Source organism: Thalassophryne amazonica, chromosome 11 (assembly GCF_902500255.1).
Source record: "Thalassophryne amazonica chromosome 11, fThaAma1.1, whole genome shotgun sequence".
Lineage (NCBI taxonomy): Eukaryota > Metazoa > Chordata > Actinopteri > Batrachoidiformes > Batrachoididae > Thalassophryne > Thalassophryne amazonica.
In genome coordinates, this window is record NC_047113.1 from 77,405,718 (window position 1) to 77,426,432 (window position 20,715).

Sequence of the window (20,715 nt, forward strand, 5' to 3'; positions counted from 1 at the left end):
TGTTCTGTTTTCCAAGTTGTGCTGTGTGAAGTGCCTTGAGGCAACCTTGTCCTGAGTTGGCGCTCTATAAATCAATAAATTTGATTTGATTTTCTCTTTATTAACATGAGCTACATTTGAAAAATAAACCGCCTGGATTTCAGCAAAAACTCATTTTGTCCGTTTAGTGAACTTTGTTCATTCTTTGCATGTGAAGGTCCCAGCAATGCTGAAGCTGGAGGAAGTTCTGTTTTCACCTGTTTGTCTGTCTGTCTGTGAACAGCCTGGAGCCCACAATTTTTCATACATCATTATGAACTATTTACTGAAGATTCATGTGCTGATAGGCAAGAACTGATTCAAGGGCATAGGTCAAAGTCAGGAAAAATCTTGGAAAATTGGAAAAATCCCTCTTTAACATTGAAGGAATGTTGAAAAATTCTTAACTGTCAAAAAAAAAGCTTGAATGCCTTTCATATTTGAGAGTGTTATGTAGGATGGTTTATGAGTTCAATGGTACTATTTATTTCATGAGGTGAAAGCTGTGTGTTCATGTGTGACGAACATGAGGTGTTTGTGTACGTGTCGGTGTGTGTGTGCGTCTGTGTATGTGTCTGCGTGCATGTGTGCGTCTGTGTTAACGTGTGTCTGTGTGTACGTGACTGCATGCGTGAGTATGCGTCTGCGTCTCTCTGTGTACGTGGCTGCATGCGTGTGCGTGTCTGCGTGCATGTGTCTACAAGTGTGTGTGCACTTGTGTGAATGTGCCTGCGCACGCGTGTCTGTGTGTACGCGTCTGCGTGTGCATGCGTGTCTGTGTGTATGTTTGCGTGCGTGTGTCTCTGTGTGTACGTGTCTGTGTCTATGTGTGTGTGTCTGTGTGTACATGTCTGCGTGTGTGTGTGTGTACGTGTCTGCGCGCGTGTGTCTGTGTGTGCTAAAATAGATCCTTGTCATTTGGTATTTTATAATTTATAGACAACAGAAAAGGGACTTACATTTTGGTGTTCTACTGCTGCTGAAGTCCAACACCAACTTTAAATAGAGTCCATAATTGTTCTCTGTCAAATTGGAAAAGCAATAGCAGTCTGTGATCCCAAAAAAAAAAAAAAAAATCCCATCAGAAAGTATTCCAGCTTTTCATCCTAACAGCACTTCATGACTTCATGCCTCCAGACGGCTTACAGTGGAGTGGATTTGTCTTTCTGTGTGTGTTTTAGAAGAATTAGCAGCTTCAATTAGCTCCTTCAAATCGTCGTCCATCAGCAAAACAAACTCCACGTTTAGCTAAACACCGCCACCACTAGCATGGCAAGCCAACAGTGCCACAAATACGCCACTTTCACACATGTATTACCAAAAACACGGCATAAAAACACCGTTTTCATACACTAGTGGGTGGGGTTTGCAGCGTGCAATCCAGGGTTTTCACGTATCCCATAATCCCTTGTGCGCCAGAGAGTCACTGCAGTCAAAACAACATAGAGAATCCACATGATGACAATTGTAAATGAATATTATACTACAAAAATGCATTTTTTTATGCTTTTCATCACGTTAATAAGAGACTGCTACATGATACCCTGAAAACTTGCTAAAACAATTATAACAAATAATCCGTGTCTGCTACGTTTAATCTGTGTGGAATTTAATAAACGCAAACCGAATTTCAGACATATTATATATATTAGTCTGGAACAAAGAGGACAGTGTTGTAAAGAACAATAATCGACACGTTTAAAATGCAAACTTCACTTTCCCCCAGAACGACATGATCAGGAAGCGATTGTAGAAACCCAGACAATATATTTATGAGAGTTTTAGGCACAATATAAAAATAGTTTTATGTTGCGATGTTAATGCTGTTGTCCGTGTGCAGTGGTTAAAGTGTAGCCCAATCAGAGTGTCTCAATGCAGTTCTCAATGTTACTGAGATCTCGCAGCGCGGCGACCTCTCTGAGGTTTTGCGGGATTTGAAACCTGAAAAGAGTGGATGGTACCAAACATATGGAACCAAATTTACACACTAAATACAATGCAACACAAATGGGACGAATAATCCATGTCACGTGACATACAAAGCACAAATTCCAATGAAATTGGGACGTTGTGTAAAATGTAAATTAAAAACAGAATACAATGATTTGCAAATCCTCTTCAACCGATATTCAATTGAATACACCACAAAGACAAGATATTTAATGTTCAAACTGATAAACTTTATTGTTTTTGTGCAAATATTTGCTTATTTTGAAATAATGCCTGAAACATGTTTCAAAAAAGCTGGGACAGTGGTATGTTTACCACTGTGTTACATCACCTTTCCTTCTTAAAAACACTCAATAAGCATTTGGGAACTGAGGACACTAATTGTTGAAGCTTTGTAGGTGGAATTCTTTCCTATTCTTGCTTGATGTATGACTTCAGTTGTTCAACAGTCTGGGGTCTCCGTTGTTGTATTTTGTGCTTCATAATGTGCCACAATTTCAATGGGAATTATTTTACACAACGTCCCAACTTCACTGGAATTAGGGTTGTACAACACAACAATCAAATGACAAGAATCCACTCAGCCGCTATATAATATCCTTTATCGACTGACAAAGTTTGATCCGGATCTGAACCAGAATGTAGATTTTGTGGACATTTAAATTGAATATTGAAAAGCCCATTTGATGTACATTTTGCATTATATCTCAATCAAAAGTGCCTGTAATTTTTATTCAACATAGAACGTGTGACTGACATCTTGGCTGTGAGAACATTGTGACTCCAGTCCAGGTCACAGTCAAACCCAAGACCAGCTCGTGATGATGTCACAGCAGCTGTTCTGAGTGCAGCTATGTGAAGGTGAAACTGCAGCGTCCTCAGACAATCTGACTGTAATCTGACACTCCAGACCACAGACACTCCAACCTTCAGCACATGAGCCTTTGCAGTGGATTCAAGCACAGCCTGCACAAAACCTGCAGAGAGCCTGCACAAAACCTGCAGAGAGCCTGCACAAAACCTCTAGAGAGCCTGCAGAGAGCCTGCACAAAACCTGCAGAGAGCCTGCACAAAACCTGTAGAGAACCTGCACAAAACCTGCAGAGAGCCTGCACAAAACCTGTAGCGAGCCAGTACAAAACCTGTAGAGAGCCTGCACAAAACCTGCAGAGAGCCTGCACAAAACCTGCACAGTTCACAGAGTGCCGCCTCTCAGCTGCTGAGGACTGTATGTAACAGAATATCTGCAAACATCCTCTGAGTCCTTTCTTGTTTGCAGTGGTGATGGACAGGTTCACGGATGAGATCAGACAGGAGTCCCCATGGACTATGATGTTTGCAGATGACATTGTGATCTGTAGTGAGAGTAGAGAGCAAGTTGAGTCTAGTCTGGAGAGGTGGAGATATGCTTTGGAGAGAAGGGGAATGAAAGTCAGTAGAAGCAAGACTGAGTACATGTGTGTGAATGGGAGGGAGCCCAGTGGAATAGTGCAGTTACAAGGAGTAGAAGAGGTGAAAGTAGATGAGTTTAAATATTTGGGGTCAACTGTTCAAAGTAATGGAGAGTGTGGTAGAGAGGTGAAGAAAACAGTGCAGGCAGGGTGGAGTGGGTGGAGAAAGGTGGCAGGAGTGATTTGTGACCTAAGAATATCAGCAAGAGTGAAGGGGAAAGTTTACAAGACAGTAGTGAGACCAGCTATGTTGTACGGCTTAGAGACAGTGGCACTAACAAAAAGACAGGAGGCAGAGCTGGAGGTGGCAGAGCTGAAGATGTTGAGATTCTCTTTGGGAGTGACAAGAATGGACAAGGTTAGGAATGAACATATCAGAGGAACAGCTCAGGTGGGACGGTTTGGAGACAAAGTCAGAGAGGTGAGATTGAGATGGTTTGGACATGTGCAGAGGAGGGACCCAGAGTATATAGGGAGACGGATGCTGAGGATGGAGCAACCAGGTAGGAGGAGAAGAGGGAGGCCAAAGAGGAGGTTTATGGATGTGCTGAGGGAGGACATGCAGGTGGTTGGTGTGACAGAGGAAGATACAGAGGACAGGAGACAAATATCAAAGCAAAAATCAGCAGAGCCTGAGCACTCCCATGCAAAAAGCTTTATTTGGACACAAATAGGAAAACGCCTACGCCAAAATCTTGACATTTGTTGTGTGGGCCGCTGAAGAGGAGGTACTGCTGGCCCACCACCACCAGATGGCGCCCTGCTTGAAGTGCGGGTTTCAAGCATGAGAGGGCGTCATAGCAACCGGGAGTGACAGCTGTCACTCGTTATCAGCACCAGCTGTCACTCATCCACATCACCACCACCATAAAGGCCAGACTGCAACTCCACCTCCCCGCTGAGAAATCAGCTATCAGAAGAGGTAATTTCTCTGCTGAACATGAAACTGCATTATAGTCTGGACTCTTTTTGCAGCCGTATTCCTGTGGTGTTCCTTATCCGTTGGATTGGCATTAGGTGTGATCAGCGACGGCTTCGCTCCACACTCCATCCAGATAAGTGGTTAGACAGGAGCTGCACGAGTGTGTGATTGGAGGTGGAGGTGCTCCCTCCCAAAAGAATACAGACCGTGGGATTACTGAGTGTGCAAACTCACACTCATCAATACTGTTTTTCTGTTCTCTGCCAGCAGTACCAGGTCTGACAGCTGGAGACGGTGACCACCTGGGGACCCAGGATTTGGCGGCTCCGGTGTTCTTCAGATCCGTTGGCGGTGAAGGCCGTGTGGGATCCGGCTCGGCTCAGGACGGATGTCTCCTATCCTCAAGCCTGCCCACACGTCACTCAAATCTGTAATTCGGTGGTACCTAAACTGTGATTGTCTGTATTTCGTTGTGCACTACAACATTAAATTGTTACTGTTTGGCTTATCCATTGCCCGTTCATTTAACGCCCCCTGTTGTGGGTCCGTGTTCCTACACCTTCACAACAACATTTTGCTGAAATGGCAATGGGTTGTGGTTTCTGTTATGTTTTTTTCCCCAACTTGGAAAATGTAACCCTTTTTTTTTAAGGTTGGTGGACTGGGTCTCTGCGTTTTTTTAATCCCTCTTTCTATGCGATTCAGCAGATGCATTTCAGCTGGAGGCTGAACATGCAAGCCTCGCAGTTAATTTATTATTATTATTTTATTTAAATTACCGTGTTTGTGAAGCGTTGCATACATGTCAACCTATACGGATTGTCCGTAAATTATACAGATTTTTCCGAGTTTCAGAGTCATATGGAAGTACAAATAAAGTCTTACGGATATTCAGGGTTTGGTCTGCAGTGGCTCTGTAATCAACCGTTTCTGCAGCGTGACTCCACTTGGAAACGTCATGTGAGTCACTGAAGCAATGCTTCAATCCACTAGTTCGTTGGTTTTTTGATTCGCTGCTCTTCAGAAATGGCAAGTCTGCTTCTTAACCCCTCTCAAAGCCATTAAAATTAGAGCCCAACCGATATATCAGCCGATATATCGGTTGGGCTCTAATTTTCATGGCCCTTTTCAAAGTACTCACTATCGGCCGAAATTTTGCCAACAGAACGCAGATAATTTCTCATAAACAGAACAGTTACTGAAATGTTTGTGTCGGCAATGTAAAATGTTCTTGCACCGTTTATCCAGTAGCTGGAGCTCTGACTCCATTCAACTGAGAGCTGCTTACACCCCTGCTTAAATGTGTTCATCACCGGCTCCCATAGTTCGCCGTCACACTGCACTGATTGGCTGACAAAAGCATACAAGTAAGTTTATAAGAATGTTGTTTGTAATAACTTTGCGATTACATTCACCCCACATTTCTCCCGTTTCAGTTCAACTCAGTTTGATTAACTCAGTTTATGTAGTAATGTGTCAAATGTGCTTCGTTGCGTTGGTCACGCTTTTTATTAAGCCCACGTTGCGTAGACCTTATTTCTAGCATGAAAAACTTTAGCTTACTGCTAAGAGCTTGAAACATTCAGATTCACTGGTCGTCCGGAAGGGTTCTGGGAATTACTGCCGTACGGCATTAACTCTCTGGGGCCAACGCTGTCGTATATGACGGCTGGGACCAAGCTTTACTAAATTGTAAATAACGTTTTAATGATATGAGATAGAAACTTACTTTTTTTTGTTTGCTGAAAAGTTAACTCCGCAGACTTTCGATCCACCATCGGCCATCTTGGTACTCCTCAAAGAAGATGTGAGTGTCCAAACGGAATTGGTTCTCCGTCACATGGTTTTCCAAAATCCAATCGTAGGGCAGATTTACATTTTCAGGAGTGATGTCTTACTACATGGCCCATTTGAATAGCCCCCTAACTGCTCCAATTGCATTTTTGCATTTTTTTGAACTTGAAATTTCTTCTCTGTTATAAAGTTAATCAATATGAGGACAAAGCTTCAGCTTTTAGCTCATACCTTTTTTGTTAAGGGTCCAAAAAAGAACATTTTATTCATTAAAAAAAATGATATCGGCTGATTTGCTGATAGCCGATAAATCAGCCGATTTATCGATTATCGGCATTTTTTTCATCCAAATATCGGCATCAAAAAATCCATATCGGTCGGGCTCTAATTAAAATACTGTGAGTCACCTTTGTGTGTATTAAAGTCACTAACTGTGACTCTTGTTGCAGTGAAGAAATGAGAATCGTCCTCCCTTCCGTTGCTCCAAGCGCTGCGCCACTTGCTGAGACAGAGTCCACTCGGAATTAATAACTTCAAAACGAATCACCGCTTTAAATAAAATGACACCTTTTACAAACGTTGTATTACAGACAAGAAATTACAACCCACTAAAACATTTTTTCCTCCCAAAATGAGACGTGCTGTATTCTTTATAAATCCTGACGTGAAGCACAGCCAGCTCTAAGAGCTCAGCTCAGATATATCAATCAATCAATTTTATTTATATAGCGCCAAATCACAACAAACAGTTGCCCCAAGGCACTTTATATTGTAAGGCAAGGCCATACAATAATTACGTAAAAACCCCAACGGTCAAAACGACCCCCTGTGAGCAAGCACTTGGCGACAGTGGGAAGGAAAAACTCCCTTTTAACAGGAAGAAACCTCCAGCAGAACCAGGCTCAGGGAGGGGCAGTCTTCTGCTGGGACTGGTTGGGGCTGAGGGAGAGAATCAGGAAAAAGACATGCTGTGGAGGGGAGCAGAGATCAATCACTAATGATTAAATGCAGAGTGGTGCATACAGAGCAAAAAGAGAAAGAAACACTCAGTGCATCATGGGAACCCCCCAGCAGTCTAAGTCTATAGCAGCATAACTAAGGGATGGTTCAGGGTCACCTGATCCAGCCCTAACTATAAGCTTTAGCAAAAAGGAAAGTTTTAAGCCTAATCTTAAAAGTAGAGAGGGTGTCTGTCTCCCTGATCTGAACTGGGAACTGGTTCCACAGGAGAGGAGCCTGAAAGCTGAAGGCTCTGCCTCCCATTCTACTCTTACAAACCCTAGTAACTACAAGTAAGCCTGCAGTCTGAGAGCGAAGCGCTCAATTGGGATGACATGGTACTATGAGGTCCCTAAGATAAGATGGGACCTGATATATGGAAACACATTCATGCCAATAATGTCTGAAAGCAAATAGTAAGTCCCTTTGGCTGCTCCCTTGTTTCGCCACAGCAAATCCAAGGTGGATCTGCATGTTGAATTGGCACAGGTTTTACACCGGATGCCCTTCCTGACACAACTCCACATTACATGGAGAAATGTGGCAGGGGTGGGATTTGAACCCGGAATCTTCTGCACTGAAACCAAGCGCATTAACTACTTGGCCACCACCCCCAATGTCTGAAAGGAAATGCTTTTGACAAAAACTACAGATTTTGTTTATTCCTATTTATGTCCAGAGATCAAGGATCCAACATGTAGAGTTTATTATGTCCAAAGTTTAAGGATCCAGTGACAATTTCATATTTATTTACTTTAAGACTCAATAAAATGTTGTTCAATTTCAATTCAATCGGCTTATAAAGCACCAAATCACAACAAAATCTGTCTCAAGGCGCCTCACATAGAACAGTTCAACATAAAAAAATGAAAATAAATAAATAAAATTTAAAATTCAAATACATAATTAAAAACATAAGTAAAAGAATAAAACAGATAAAAATAAAAACTATTCATAAGAAAGAGAATAAAAATAGGCTTTAAGTCTTGACTTAAAAATGTCCACGGACTCCAACTGTCTCACGGTCACAGGAAGACCATTCCACAGAGCAGGTGTACGATAAGAAAAAGCTCTTTCACCTGCTGACATAGAAAACCTGTAAAGCCTAATTTTAGTACACAAAAAATTCACGAGGTATCAAGGGAATCGATAAGGAATCGGATCGATAAGCAGAATCGATAGATAAAATCTTATCGATACCCATCCTTAATAAACACAGGGGCGAAGTCGAGGATCATCAACATGCCAGTCTGCAACATCAGCACTGGCGAGGCGATTTTCGATACACTTGATGAAGTTCTGAGGTATGTTTTATTTTGTTCATTATATTTGATTTATTTTTCATTTTATTAATGTATTTCCACTAGTGATACACAGTTCTTGTTTCTGTAAAAAAAAAAACTAAATTTGACACATTCAGTTCTATAAAATTCAGCTTGACGCATGAATACTTGATCTCTATTGTTTGAAATTCAACTGTGGAGGAAATACTAATGATCCTGACTTTAATGTCACTGTGGCAACTCATAATATGTGGACAAAAACCCAGCTACATGATAACGCTATACGGTTGTGTGTACTGTAATAAAACAGATTTTGGTGCGATTTGGAGGTTATAAGGATTTTGTGTTGATTTTATGGATTTTCTCACTTGGTTATACAGGTGGACCCTCAAAGGGGTTGACATGTATGGCGTTGTGTGTTGCCCAAAAAAGCGAAAATTAAAAAGTGAAACAGTGTGAGTCAGCAAAACACAGAAGAAAGAGTGGACTTTTGCTGAGAGGATCTTTCAGAAACTGAAAGCGTGGCCGGGGACGGTGCTGTGACTCGCCCGGCCTCTCACACCGGGCAGAGAGAGAGAGGGACAGCAGCCCAGTCAATAATCACTCCCCACGTCAAGCGGACCGTGCATTTTTTAAAAACAGACAAACACACACAGCTTCGCTTTAAATGCGCAGTCTATTTCAGATGATAAGCGTGGACCCTCTTTCTCTTAAAAGGCTTAGTTTTACTCTGTGTGTCATGTTGGAAAGCGGTAGCTTTAGGCGCAAATTTGATTTGCGTTGACACGGTTTATGGGCATGCCCTAGTCTTCTTCTGTTTTTTTTTTTCTGGGGACGTTACAACACCATGCACAGGCCTGGCATATGTACTACAACTTTAAACGAAGCTTCGGGGCACAGAATTTGCCTGAACATTGTTTGTAATTGAATTATTCGAGTTACTCGACTAATCGTTTCAGCCCTAGTGATGAGGAAGTAATGGGTAGATAAGGTATCAAAGACAGGAATGTGGAAGGACAAATGGGAATTGATCATGCAACAAGGATGGAAATGGCTGTGGTGAACACCTACTTTAAGAAAAGAGAGGGGCACATATGAGTGGAGGAAGGTGCAGACAGGTGGACTACACACTGGGTTTACTTCCTCTGTAGGTCAAAAGGACGCCAAGGCATTTACAAAAGTGTCCCGACATCACAGGCAGCTGGTACAGCTGTACGGCAAAGTCCGATGTCCCCGACCAAACGGTCCCCCCTAAAAATTGGTCCACCCTGCTGTCACTGCACATGCGTCTGAGAGCGACTCTGAGTCTGATTCTCTGAGTCTGACTCTCTACACCCAAAGCGATCAAAGGGAATAATGTGATAATTAACCATCAGATCAAAAAGTAAAACCTCTTAAATCATTCTGAAGTCAGTTTGACGCAGAAACGAGGTGATAATCGGTGAATCGCTGCTGACGCTCTAAAATGACATATGTGCAGTGAAGGCAGGTGACTGATTTTTAGAGGGGACTGTTTGGTCGGCCACACCGAGATATTGTAACTTATACAACGGCTGCTTTGCATGTCACGTGACATGGATTATTTGTCCCATTTGTATTGCATTGCATTTAGCGTGAAAATTTGGTTCCACACTTTTTGTGCCATTGCACGCTGTGCCCACCGCCCACTAGCAGGGGCGGTGTTTAACTAAACAAGGGGGAGTTTGTTTTGCTAACATGACAATTTGAAGGAGCTAATTGATGGTGCAAATTCTTCTAACGCAAAAAAAAAAAAACATTACATTTTTCACCTCATAAAATATTCGTACCAAAACATTCATTATTTGTATTTTAGCCACGTTGCCATGACAATGACAGCGGCGTCACACTGAGTGGTTTTCATGACGCAAATATGGTGCATTTTATTGTCTATGGTGTGAACCTTGTGAGGGGGCCACATGTTTTTAGCTGCTAGCCTAGCCTGTACACTATACGCTCAGGCAGAGTGGGCTTCAGCCATTTCCCTTCTAAGGACACGACTTGCGGTCTTAACATCGATGAACCAGTGGAGAAGCGAAACACTTAAAAACACCATACGGGGTCGTATCCTAACAGGGTGCCACCTTTAACAAGTTACAAGTTCAAATGCTGCAGAAACATTGTTATAGTCACATGATACGTGTTGTGTGTTTGATGCTGGGTCAGCAGAAATATGGAACAGCTGGAAGACAGAATGAAGCTTTGACAGAGGTTAGCTGGTGACTTTCATGGCCAAGCGGTTCGCGCGCTTGTTTCTAGTGCAAAAGGTACCCAGTTCAAGGCCCCGCTGCCTGTTTTCCATGTGATGTGGTCAGGAAGGGTATCCACTGTAAAACTTGTGCCAAGTCACCACGAAGACCCACATCTGATCTGCTGTGGTGATTCCAAATTAAAACAAGGGAGGATTTTATAAATGCAAAGAGTTACTCTGTGATTTGCCCCAATTAAGTTGGTCTGGAAGAGTCGGGCCAGAGTTAGTGGGATTGGTGTCAACCGATCTCACGTTAGAAAGACGTTCGAAATTTGTTTTGCGTTCAGCCTGGTGCTGACCCCCGTAGGTACGTGTGAGGTTGTGTGTGTGTTCTGAGCTCAGTACCTCCGTGATGTGGTGCAGGTGTGATCACAATCCCCTTGGTGTCAATTTTGGGTGAGTTCTGGCCATAGATGCCGTCATCACGGCTCATCATGTGCACAACATTTCTTCGACCGTCCAATACTGTGGCGTTAACCGTGGCGCTGACATTCTCCACCAAAGCCAAAGGCCTGTCAGGGCGGGGTGCCACCGCCACCCGGTTCAGCAGAAGAACCAGACTTAGGATTGCTCCAGCAGGGACTCGGGTCCATCCTGTTGATGTCATGATTTCCTGGGCGTTTGCCTCGACAGTCCAGTAACATCACCTGTGATCCTGCATCCGTATGTCCACCTTCATGTATCTGTGTCCACAAAAATTAAACAATATCCCCGTATGACCACCTTTTTTAATGTCAGTGTCCTCAAAATCAATTAATGTCTCCGTATGTCCACCGTTTGCATGTCAACGCCCTCAAAATCAATTGTCTCCATATGTACAACTTCTGCATGTCAATGTCCTCGAAATCAAGTGTCTCCATATGTCCACCTTCTGCATGTCAGTGTCCTCAAAATCAATTGTCTCCATATGTCCACCTTCTGCATGTCAATGTCCTCAAAATCAATTAATGTCTCCGTATGCCCACCTTCATGTCAGTCTCCTCAAAATCAATTAACCTGTCCATATGTCCACCTGCATTTCAGTCTCCTCAAAATGAATTAATGTCTCCGTATGTCCACCTGCATGTTAGTCTCCTCAAAATCAATATCTGCTTATGTCCACCTTGTCAGTGCCCTCAAAATCAATTAATGTCTCTGCATGTCCACCTGCATGTCAGTCCTCAAAATCAATTAATGTCTCCGTATCTCCACCTTCATGTCAGTGTCCTCAAAATCAATTGATGTCTCCATATGTCCACCTTCATGTCAGTCTCCTCAAAATCAATTGTCTCTGTATGTCTGCCTTCTTTATGTTGGTGTCCTCAAAATCAATTGATGTCTCCATATGTCCACCTTCATGTATCTCCTCAAAATCAATTAATGTCTCCATATGTCCACCTTCAGGTCAGTCTCCTCAAAATCAATTAATATCTCTATATGTCCACCTGCATGTCAGTCTCTTCAAAATCAATTGTCTCCGTATGTCCGCCTTCTTTATGTTGGTGTCCTCAACATCAGTTAATGTCTCCGTATGTCCACCTTCTTTATGTCAGTGTCCTCAAAATCAATTAATGTCTCCGTATGTCCACCTTCATGTCAACGTTCTCAAAACGAATTCATGTCTTTTTGTCCTCCGATGTCTTATGTCTCTGCAGTGTTTGTTTGTTGGATTTTTAATTCCAGAACCATAACTTTAGTGGTTCCTGATTGTCTTGTTTTCCATCAGCTCCCTCAAAAACATCTTCTCTTCGTCTCTGCCCACCACCTGGACCAGTACCAAACAGAACCGGCAGTGACGTCACCGCCGCTGAGGACATCGAGCATCAGGCCCACATGTGGACTTCCACGATTCTGTGTTGTTGAGTCCTCAAACGAGTCTGGCTCGGTCCATTTTGACATCCAGGGTTTGGTTCTGTTTTGTGCGCGATGATTTGGCCTGTGAGGCCGCTTCGTGTCTTACCGTCTGAGTGCGGAAGGACAGACGGACTCCCGGTGTGTCCATCCGACGGGGATCCGGTCCGGTCCGGCTCTGCTGCGTCTGTTGTCCTCTGCTGATTTTTGATGCGTTCTTTTCGTCACTGTTCGGAGCATCAGAACTGCCTGTCTGTCTGCGGGGCACACTGCGCATGCGCAAGACGTGCACGGCCGGACACCCAGACATGCGCGTGCACGTCACTTTTTTCTACAGAATGAGATTTAGTGAAATATCGCGATGTCTGCGGTCTGAAAATAAACAGTACAACGTTTTTATTTTTGTCCGTTTGTGTCTTTATTACAATTAACGATACAAGATAGAAAAGACACAAGTGTTCCAGTGTGTCCAACAAAAATAATTAAAAGAATCTGTCTGTTTATATATTGATCAATTATTATTATTATCGTGACTTTATTTCCATTGTTTGTCAGCAGAAATCCATTTAAAAGGGGAGGAGCCTGACATTTACTTTGACTTTTGACTGCAGACAACGGTTTATTTGTTAATATTCGTCCATTTCTCCAAAAAAGTTGCGACGGGGAAATTTATGGCGAGTAATGAGGTTAAAAGAACTGAAGTAATGATGTTAACATTAGGGTCAGATGGATCCACTGGGTCACGTGAGTCACGTGGGTCCGGTAGGTCACGTGGATCTGCTGGATCACATGGGTTGCATGAGTCACATGGGTCCGGTGGGTCACATGAGTCACGTGGGTCAGGTGGATCTGGTGGGTCACGAGTCACATGGGTCAGGTGGGTCCGGTGGACTAATGCTTAATCGTGTGTGGCTCCTCTACCAAAACAAAACTAATCAAACAAAACACACACTGCATTCACGTACATTCAAACCAGGACGATCCTCAAGTACTTTGATTGTTGTTCTTGAACAACACCAACATACATCAACAAATGCTATGAGGTCAGAAGTTGCAGCCAAGGATTGTGGGTACTGCTTTGTCAGCTTTGATGTCAGTCTGCTGTTGGTCTCATGGCGTTAAGGCAAATCACCGCTCGCTGCTTCCTCCGAGTACACAGTGAACGTCCATCAGCGCTCCTATGGGCGGGGCTTTGACCTGAAACAACCATCACATCATAGAGCCAGCAGGCGTGGCGAGGCACGGCGCCGTGTGGAAAGGTTAACTCTGATCATATCTACACAAATTCAGGGCTCGTTCTGGTCCCGCGAGGCCAGGTGGTAGTGCCAGTGGTCTGCCTGAGAGGTTCTCTGGCCTGTTCAACCCTGCAAAAATGAGGTCCAACCAGTAGGTGGCACTGCCCCAGCACGGCGATGAGGAGGAGTGGGTGGAGTTTCACTCTGCTTTTTTAAGGAAAATCTGCAAAAGAAGATAAACAAAAGCCACAAGAACCCGTCTGAAAATCTGTCCACAGTTTTGAACCAGTCTAGGCCAAATAGCAACAACAACCAGGCAGCAAGAAAGCCAAGAACCAGAATCTACTGATGGATGGACTGATTGTTTAACAGGACCACTGTGTTTCTGTGGTCTACTCTACTCTCATCCAAATGGCTCTGAAACGGGTCTTGATTTTAAGTGGTGCTGGCAGTAGGTGGGGCTTACCTCGCTGAGGATCACCCAGACAGGCGAGTCGGTCAACATCGACAGACGCATGACCTCCAGGGGCCCGAAGGTGGCGTCCACCTCCCCCTCAGCAATGCCGTTGTGGAACATTCCTGGAGAGAAGGTAACCGATCAGATTGATAGCCTGACTTGATCAGGTCAAAGGCTCCTCACATTCTGGATTCAAAAGGTGAAACTGTTTTGCATCTTCACTCAGCAAAATTCACTCCAATTAAAATAGACTTTGAAGATAAAACGAGGTCATCTGAGAGTAGGCTGAACAGACCCGCCATAGTTCTGACCAAGATGTAAATGGGTCAGATGCAAAGTGAAACCTGATGCTCCTGTTAATCACTGTTGATGCCTTTGGTTCCATTTCATCGGGATTATGGAGGTTCTGATAACCCTGCAGGATTTGGGCTTTTATTCAGTGGCAGAGCTGACATGAAGGAAATAAAGAGGAAGGGATTGAAATCGGACCCTCATCTGCAGACAATCAATGAAACAGACAACAATCACCGTCCAAACTGGATCAATTCCACTCAAAACTCCACCAAGTTTTTTATTATTATTATTAATACTGATACTTCTCTCTCCATCATACATTGGTGTTTTGTGTGAGCTAAAGACCCAAGAGCTGTTGTTTGATGCCCTAGTAATGTTGATATGATGGTTTGTATGAGCACTTGCAATGAAAAATTCAATAACAATTCAGTAAAAAAAACTCCACCAAGTGACACATGATGACAAGAGATGAAGCGGCCGGCACCGTCATCCAAACAGTGGAGGATCATTTGTAATTTACTGTATTTAGTTTTTTTTTTGTTGTTTTTTTTTGTTTTGTTTTTTTTGTCAAAGCAAAAACTCACTTGATTTTGAAAGATTTCATAAGCTTTAAAAAAATCAGGATGCCATTTTTTTTCTTCACATTCTAAGGGTCTGAAATCCAAGATGGCACCAAAAATGGCCTCTGTTTAGCAATAATGCAATATCTTTAGTGAATACACAAGATACAAGATATAATTACAAAGTATCTAAATATAGGTTTTCTGACACAAGGAACCCAATGGAATCATCATATTACATCATTAACAGGAAATAAAAGGGTTGAGGTCTTCTTGTAAAAACTGTTGAGGTCTAATGTTCTAAGAACATTCTGGACTCACACACCATTCCACCTTATTCCAAGCCTCCATGAGGCCTCGCGTGAATTATGGGTGAAGACTTATGGTATGAACCAGCGCTTGTTAGGACCTGCACAGTAAAAAGGTCGGTCCCCTTCTGCTAAAACAGGTCTTGGGACACAACTCGTTTACCTTAAGGCAGACGTAGAGACCAACAGAAGCTTTAAAGTCCCTGATCACTGAGCCTGGGTTTGAGTTTCAGCATTAGGTGAATACAAACAGCAGGTGTTCATGCAGCGCAGATCAGGGCAGATCTCCAGGTGGGTAAATTTGGTTAATTATAATGTATGAACTAATGTGACAGAATGCATGTGAGCCCTGATTAAAATAAACTCTAAGAAATATGTTTACATTTTATTTTACACAGGTGATGGTCTAGTGGTTAAAGTGTTGGGGTTGAGACCAGAGGATCCTCGGTTCGAATCCCAGCCTGACTGCAAAATTACTACGGGCCCTTGGGCAAGGTCCTTAATCCCCTAGTTGCTCCTGGTGTGTAGTGAGCACTTTGTATGGCAGCAGCCTGACATCAGGGTGAATGTGAGGCACTGATGTGTAAAGCGCTTTGAGCGTCTGATGCAGATGGAAATGTGCTATATAGATGCAGTCCATTTACCATTTTACATCCCTCCAGGTCCAGCTGACAGTGACGTGTCTGTCTGCGGCTGGTTATCTGGACACCAACTGAGCACCTACAGTTGGACATTTCATTTAAGTCTGTACAGAAGCATGAAACACCTCCAGAATTTTACTTTCACATCTGCTTCCAACATTAGTGGATGAATGTGTTACAAAGAAGGTTCTGCTCTGCCCCAAATATCTGAATCTCTTAAAAATACAGTCATCACTTAACAGGTGTAACGTGTGTTACAGACAACAAACGAGCACTGTACGAAGGAAAATAAGGAAGGATGGAAATAAGACACTTTCAGTTCTTTATGTTTTTATGGTGTTTATTGTTAAGGAAAACAGTGTTTTCAATGCATTGTCAATGTATGTTCCAAATTAAAAAAACATTACCTGTGTTATGTATCTGTGTCACATTTTCCACCATAAGCGTCAGAAATAAACATTTTTATTCCAGAGGGGGAAACAGCCACTAAATACTTTCAAAGCAGGAAAGTCAAGGAGCCTCTCTTTGCAGAAAGGGGAGCGGAATGACAGGGTATCCACCACCATCGGCGGAGAAAAGTTCTCCCGCTTGGCAGACCAGCCCATCTGAAGTCTCTGGAGGCAGTATACATCCAGCCTTTTAGACGAAGATAAAAAATATGAAGATATGGGGAAGGCCATCCTTCACCAACTCTCAGCAGGCCTGGCTAAGATCAACGCAAGCCAATTGCCTGGAAAATACAAGGTGTGTTGCTTTAATTACCCATAGGTAATGTGGCCTCTGAAGTTGTGCGGAGTTACCTCATCGGCTTGTGAGGAAGATGGAATGAAAAGGCCAACTCATTCATCCGCAGATGGCTTCAGCTCCCAATGTGTTTTCATCAGCAGACCTGTATGGGAAGAACATTATCCAGCTTCCTCTAAAGTCCATCATCTTGGGGTACAGGCAGGAGAAGGCAAGGCTCCTGATGGAGCTGAAGGAATCTGCAGATGAGACAGTGAAGGATGTGAATGGAAATGGAGGGCAGAGGAGGAGGCGCAGAAGGCAGTGAGTCGGTTGCAGCACCAGGAAGTGATGGGCAGAGGCCAGACAGGGTGTGCTGGCTTGGGATTGGGTGATCCAGCCATCCTGTAGTCCAGAGCAAGCAAGAAGGAGAGGAAGATCCTCATTATTTCTGAACTCACAAGGATGGCAGAGGAAGAACAATGAGTCAAGTCAGTGGCACAGTAGCAGGGTCGTTGGATGACATGGGAGGGGGTGGCAAGTCAGGTGGTGAGCTGGGCAGACATGGAAACTGCCACAGGCCCAACTCAGGTTCCTCATCTGGGCAATCTACGATGCCCTGCCCTGTCACCAAAACCTCCAACGGTGGCTGGGCACTTAACAGGCTTGCGACCTCTGTGGAACCAGCAATGCCTCCCTACATCACATTCTGGCAGAATGCAAGACCTCACTAACCCAGGGTTGGTTCAGATGGTGGCATGATCAAGTGCTCAGGAAACTGGTGGAAGTGGTGGAGAAAAGGCAAGCGGCAAGCCAGGGGGTCCAGTCAGGGAGACATCAGTGGATGCATTTCCGTAGACATCTACAACCTACCTGCTGAAGGAACTGGGACTAAGGGGTAAGGAACTACGCACTACGAACGCCTACAAGGGAGCTTTCAAAGGAGGCAGAGAAAGCAAGCTTTTGGCTCTGGTTGAGGAGGACAAGATATGGGGAGCCAGCAATTCCTGAGACAGGCTAGCTGTGGGGAGTGACTGGGAGACGTCCTTGTTCACTGCCCCTCCACCAGGAGATGTTCCGGGTTAAGGGGCAAAACATCTGTGAATGGTGGTCCCCTGACTGATGACCCCACAGCTAGCCTATTGGGCACCGTTGGAGGTGTGGCAGACCTACTGTAGAGCCTAGCAGGTGTTAACACCTATCTGTGATGTTTAACTGTGCTATTTGCATAATAGTGTCTGTATGACTCACTTCTTGAATCCAGGTTTTTTGCTTTTTGTAAAACTGCCTCTGTGTAGTCAATTACACAGATTTTATTAGCAACGTGCTCTTTAAAATCTTTTGGCAATGTTGCTGTGATTGTTTAATGAGGCAATCACACAGTGAGATCCTTCATGTGTTCACACATAATGTCTACCCACAGCTAATTGGTCGGCCGATGGTTTTCAAAGTTATCTGAAAAGCTAATCAGCTAAAAAAAAGTTAGCTTTGCTAATTAGCGGTTAGCAGATTAGTGGAACTGTGCCCATCACTGATGAACTCATACCTGTTATTTTGGTGACACTGATGTCAGTCTTCGTTAGCTTCTCCGCTGGTCTGTCACATTCCTTTTTGTCAACAAAGTGAAAAGAGCACACATATAATGTTTCAGGTGATCTTTTCAAGCTGAGTTTTTCAGCTACATCCTTCTGGGTTCCTCATCCCTCGGTCGGCAATGGAAACTCTCTTAGCCCAGCTGCATGTTAAAACATCACTGTTGTAGCTGCATATTTAACTTCGTCTGGTTGTCCGTGCAAGAGTGAACAATGCAACATGTTCCCGAGTTGTCCAAGGACATTTTTAAATGCTATGGGAGCTGATCATCGTTTAGAAAAGAAAACAACACTTTCAAATAAACCGGTCCGGGAAACAAAAACCGCGAGAAAACAATGGCTCACTTCTACTTCCAGTGTCTAACAGGAAGTTGCACCCATAATCAGTTCTACAGCAGCGCCCACAGGAATAAGGTGGATAAAAACTTTACTTAATTTATTACCACGCTTGAAAATGTTAGCTACCTATTTTATAAACACTACCCAATCTACAGCCCATGGATCCCCATGGACAACACGCAAGTAGTTTGAATCATCTGTTTGTTTGCTGCTCAGCTCACAAATATATCAAAGTCCAAAACCCATATTTGAGAGAGAGACAAAATATAAACAAAAAACAATACAGAATTGCATAAATAATTAATTTGCATTTTATTGCAAACAAAAATGGCACCCAATTTTAATGTTTAAATCATATTCTAACAGAATCAGGTGAGTTTTTGCTTTAACCAAAAAAACAAAAACAAAAAAAAAACCCCACAAATTTTTATTTCTTGACAAATGAGCCAATCAGCACAGCAGGGGGTGGCATTGCTCCATTTCTCTCTTTTCCGAGTTCCATAACCTGAGGATGGAGTTTGTTTGGATTCTTTCTCTTTAGTCTTTTGGACTGCTGTCTGTGTCTGTCTGTCTCTTGTGTTGGCTGCTGGGCATCAGGTAAAGATTTTTTTTCTTTTAGATGAAGTCATTACGTGTTAAATGTTGGTTTGTAGTTTGTTTCCTCCTCTCGTGTGACAGTGGAAGATTCTGTTCGCCGTCGGGCCGCAGACCTCACATTTACTCCAACAAATTGACGTTTATTTGTGAAGGAAACACTCTCAAGGTGAGTTAAAATGCTTCGAACCTGACTGAACGTGTTGAAACCCTGAAGCTTGTGTTCAGTTCTTCAGGGGCCGAAGCTCTGAATCGGAGCTCAGGCATTTCCCAGACATCATGTGATCGATACCCGTTGGTTCCGAGATAACGGGTTACGGTACAGTGTCTGTACTTCTGAGAGTTTTAGAACAGTCTGACAGTGGTTAAAAACCTCTGGTGTGTGGGAGCGTTTTTGTCTACATCAAAGTAACAGAGGAGTTTCAACACGTTGTTGTGCAGGTGTGCCCATTAGCATTAGCCTAGAAACGCTGGCTGTCGATGACGGCTTTCGGACTGTCATTAGGTGGAGGAAGTCGCTTGGTGCCTGGTTGTGGTACCCCAATCACACTCGCCATTGCGAACTGTGACCCAGTTTTCTCCCTTGGATATGCCTGACGTGAGTTCTTTGACTTTAAGTTTGTGACTTCCACTCCTATCTCCAGGCCGAAATGCCGGGCTTTAGTGATAGGGGAGTCCATCACCCGCAAAGTCAGGTTATAGACGCCAGCTGATGTTAAATGTATTCCTGGAGCCAGAGCTCCCAACACTGCCTCCCATCTTAGAGTGCTGAAACTACAGAAAGGTAGAAAGACAAAGGAACATGACCCAAGATACAGTCACATAGTCTGTGCTTGACTCTCGCCCGTTTTTTGACCACATCTCAGCCTGCGCCAGTGAACCTGCTTCTCTGTGTTTGATTCTCGCACCTTGTTTGACCACGTCCCCGCCTCTCGACCATCTGTACCTCCGCCTGTACTGACTGACTTCCTGTGTATTGAACTGAGCCTATTTTTGGATAAAGCCTTTTCCTTAACCCACATCTGAGTCATGCATTTGTGACCATCTGCCCGCCGTGCCTCGCCACCTCAGTTCCTGACACATTCCTCTTCATGGACTTCTGTAAACACCAACTGTTATTCTGTAGTTTGAGTTTGTGTGCTTCTGTGCTGTTCAGGAACAGTGTGCACAGTCATCTAGTTATTCCACTGGCTGAAGTGTTAAGTTACTTTGTGATCTGATCTGCTGATGGTCTGGAGTGAGCCACACACAGCTGCTAAGTTCCTGAGTTAATGTAACTGTGGTTTTCTCTGAGTGCAGTTTCCCAGAGAATTTTAGCTACTAAATTGTTGCATGCACCTAAACCTGGAACTTGGAGCTGTCACCTGAATCCGCTTGTCTGCCACATGTGCCCGCCTTTAGGGTGTGTCATGCAGAACTGAAATCCTGAATATACAAAGACTTCGATCCTGAACTT

The 20,715-nt window shown here is 43.6% G+C and overlaps 2 protein-coding genes across 4 annotated transcripts in view; both read right to left on the minus strand.

Moving 5' to 3' along the window:
* rnf130 (ring finger protein 130) overlaps positions 1-12,785 on the minus strand; it is a 41,391-nt gene extending 28,606 nt beyond the window's left edge. The window contains exons 1-3 of one of the 3 annotated variants that reach the window (XM_034182228.1): positions 12,205-12,785; positions 11,415-11,651; positions 11,032-11,363 (exon numbers count right to left, since the gene is read on the minus strand). In XM_034182228.1, the coding sequence (XP_034038119.1) occupies positions 11,032-11,293 (262 nt within the window). In that variant the 5' untranslated portion in view covers positions 11,294-11,363; positions 11,415-11,651; positions 12,205-12,785. Of the gene's footprint in view, positions 1-11,031; positions 11,364-11,414; positions 11,652-12,154 lie in introns of all 3 variants that reach the window. The other 2 variants (XM_034182227.1, XM_034182226.1) reach the window with 2 other exon arrangements.
* A 1,051-nt stretch (positions 12,786-13,836) lies between these two features.
* Positions 13,837-20,715, minus strand: part of mgat4b (alpha-1,3-mannosyl-glycoprotein 4-beta-N-acetylglucosaminyltransferase B) — a 112,855-nt gene continuing 105,976 nt past the window's right edge. The window contains exons 14-15 of the mRNA XM_034182234.1: positions 14,218-14,330; positions 13,837-13,974 (exon numbers count right to left, since the gene is read on the minus strand). Of these exons, the coding sequence (XP_034038125.1) occupies positions 13,951-13,974; positions 14,218-14,330 (137 nt within the window). The 3' untranslated portion in view covers positions 13,837-13,950. The remainder of the gene's footprint in view (positions 13,975-14,217; positions 14,331-20,715) is intronic.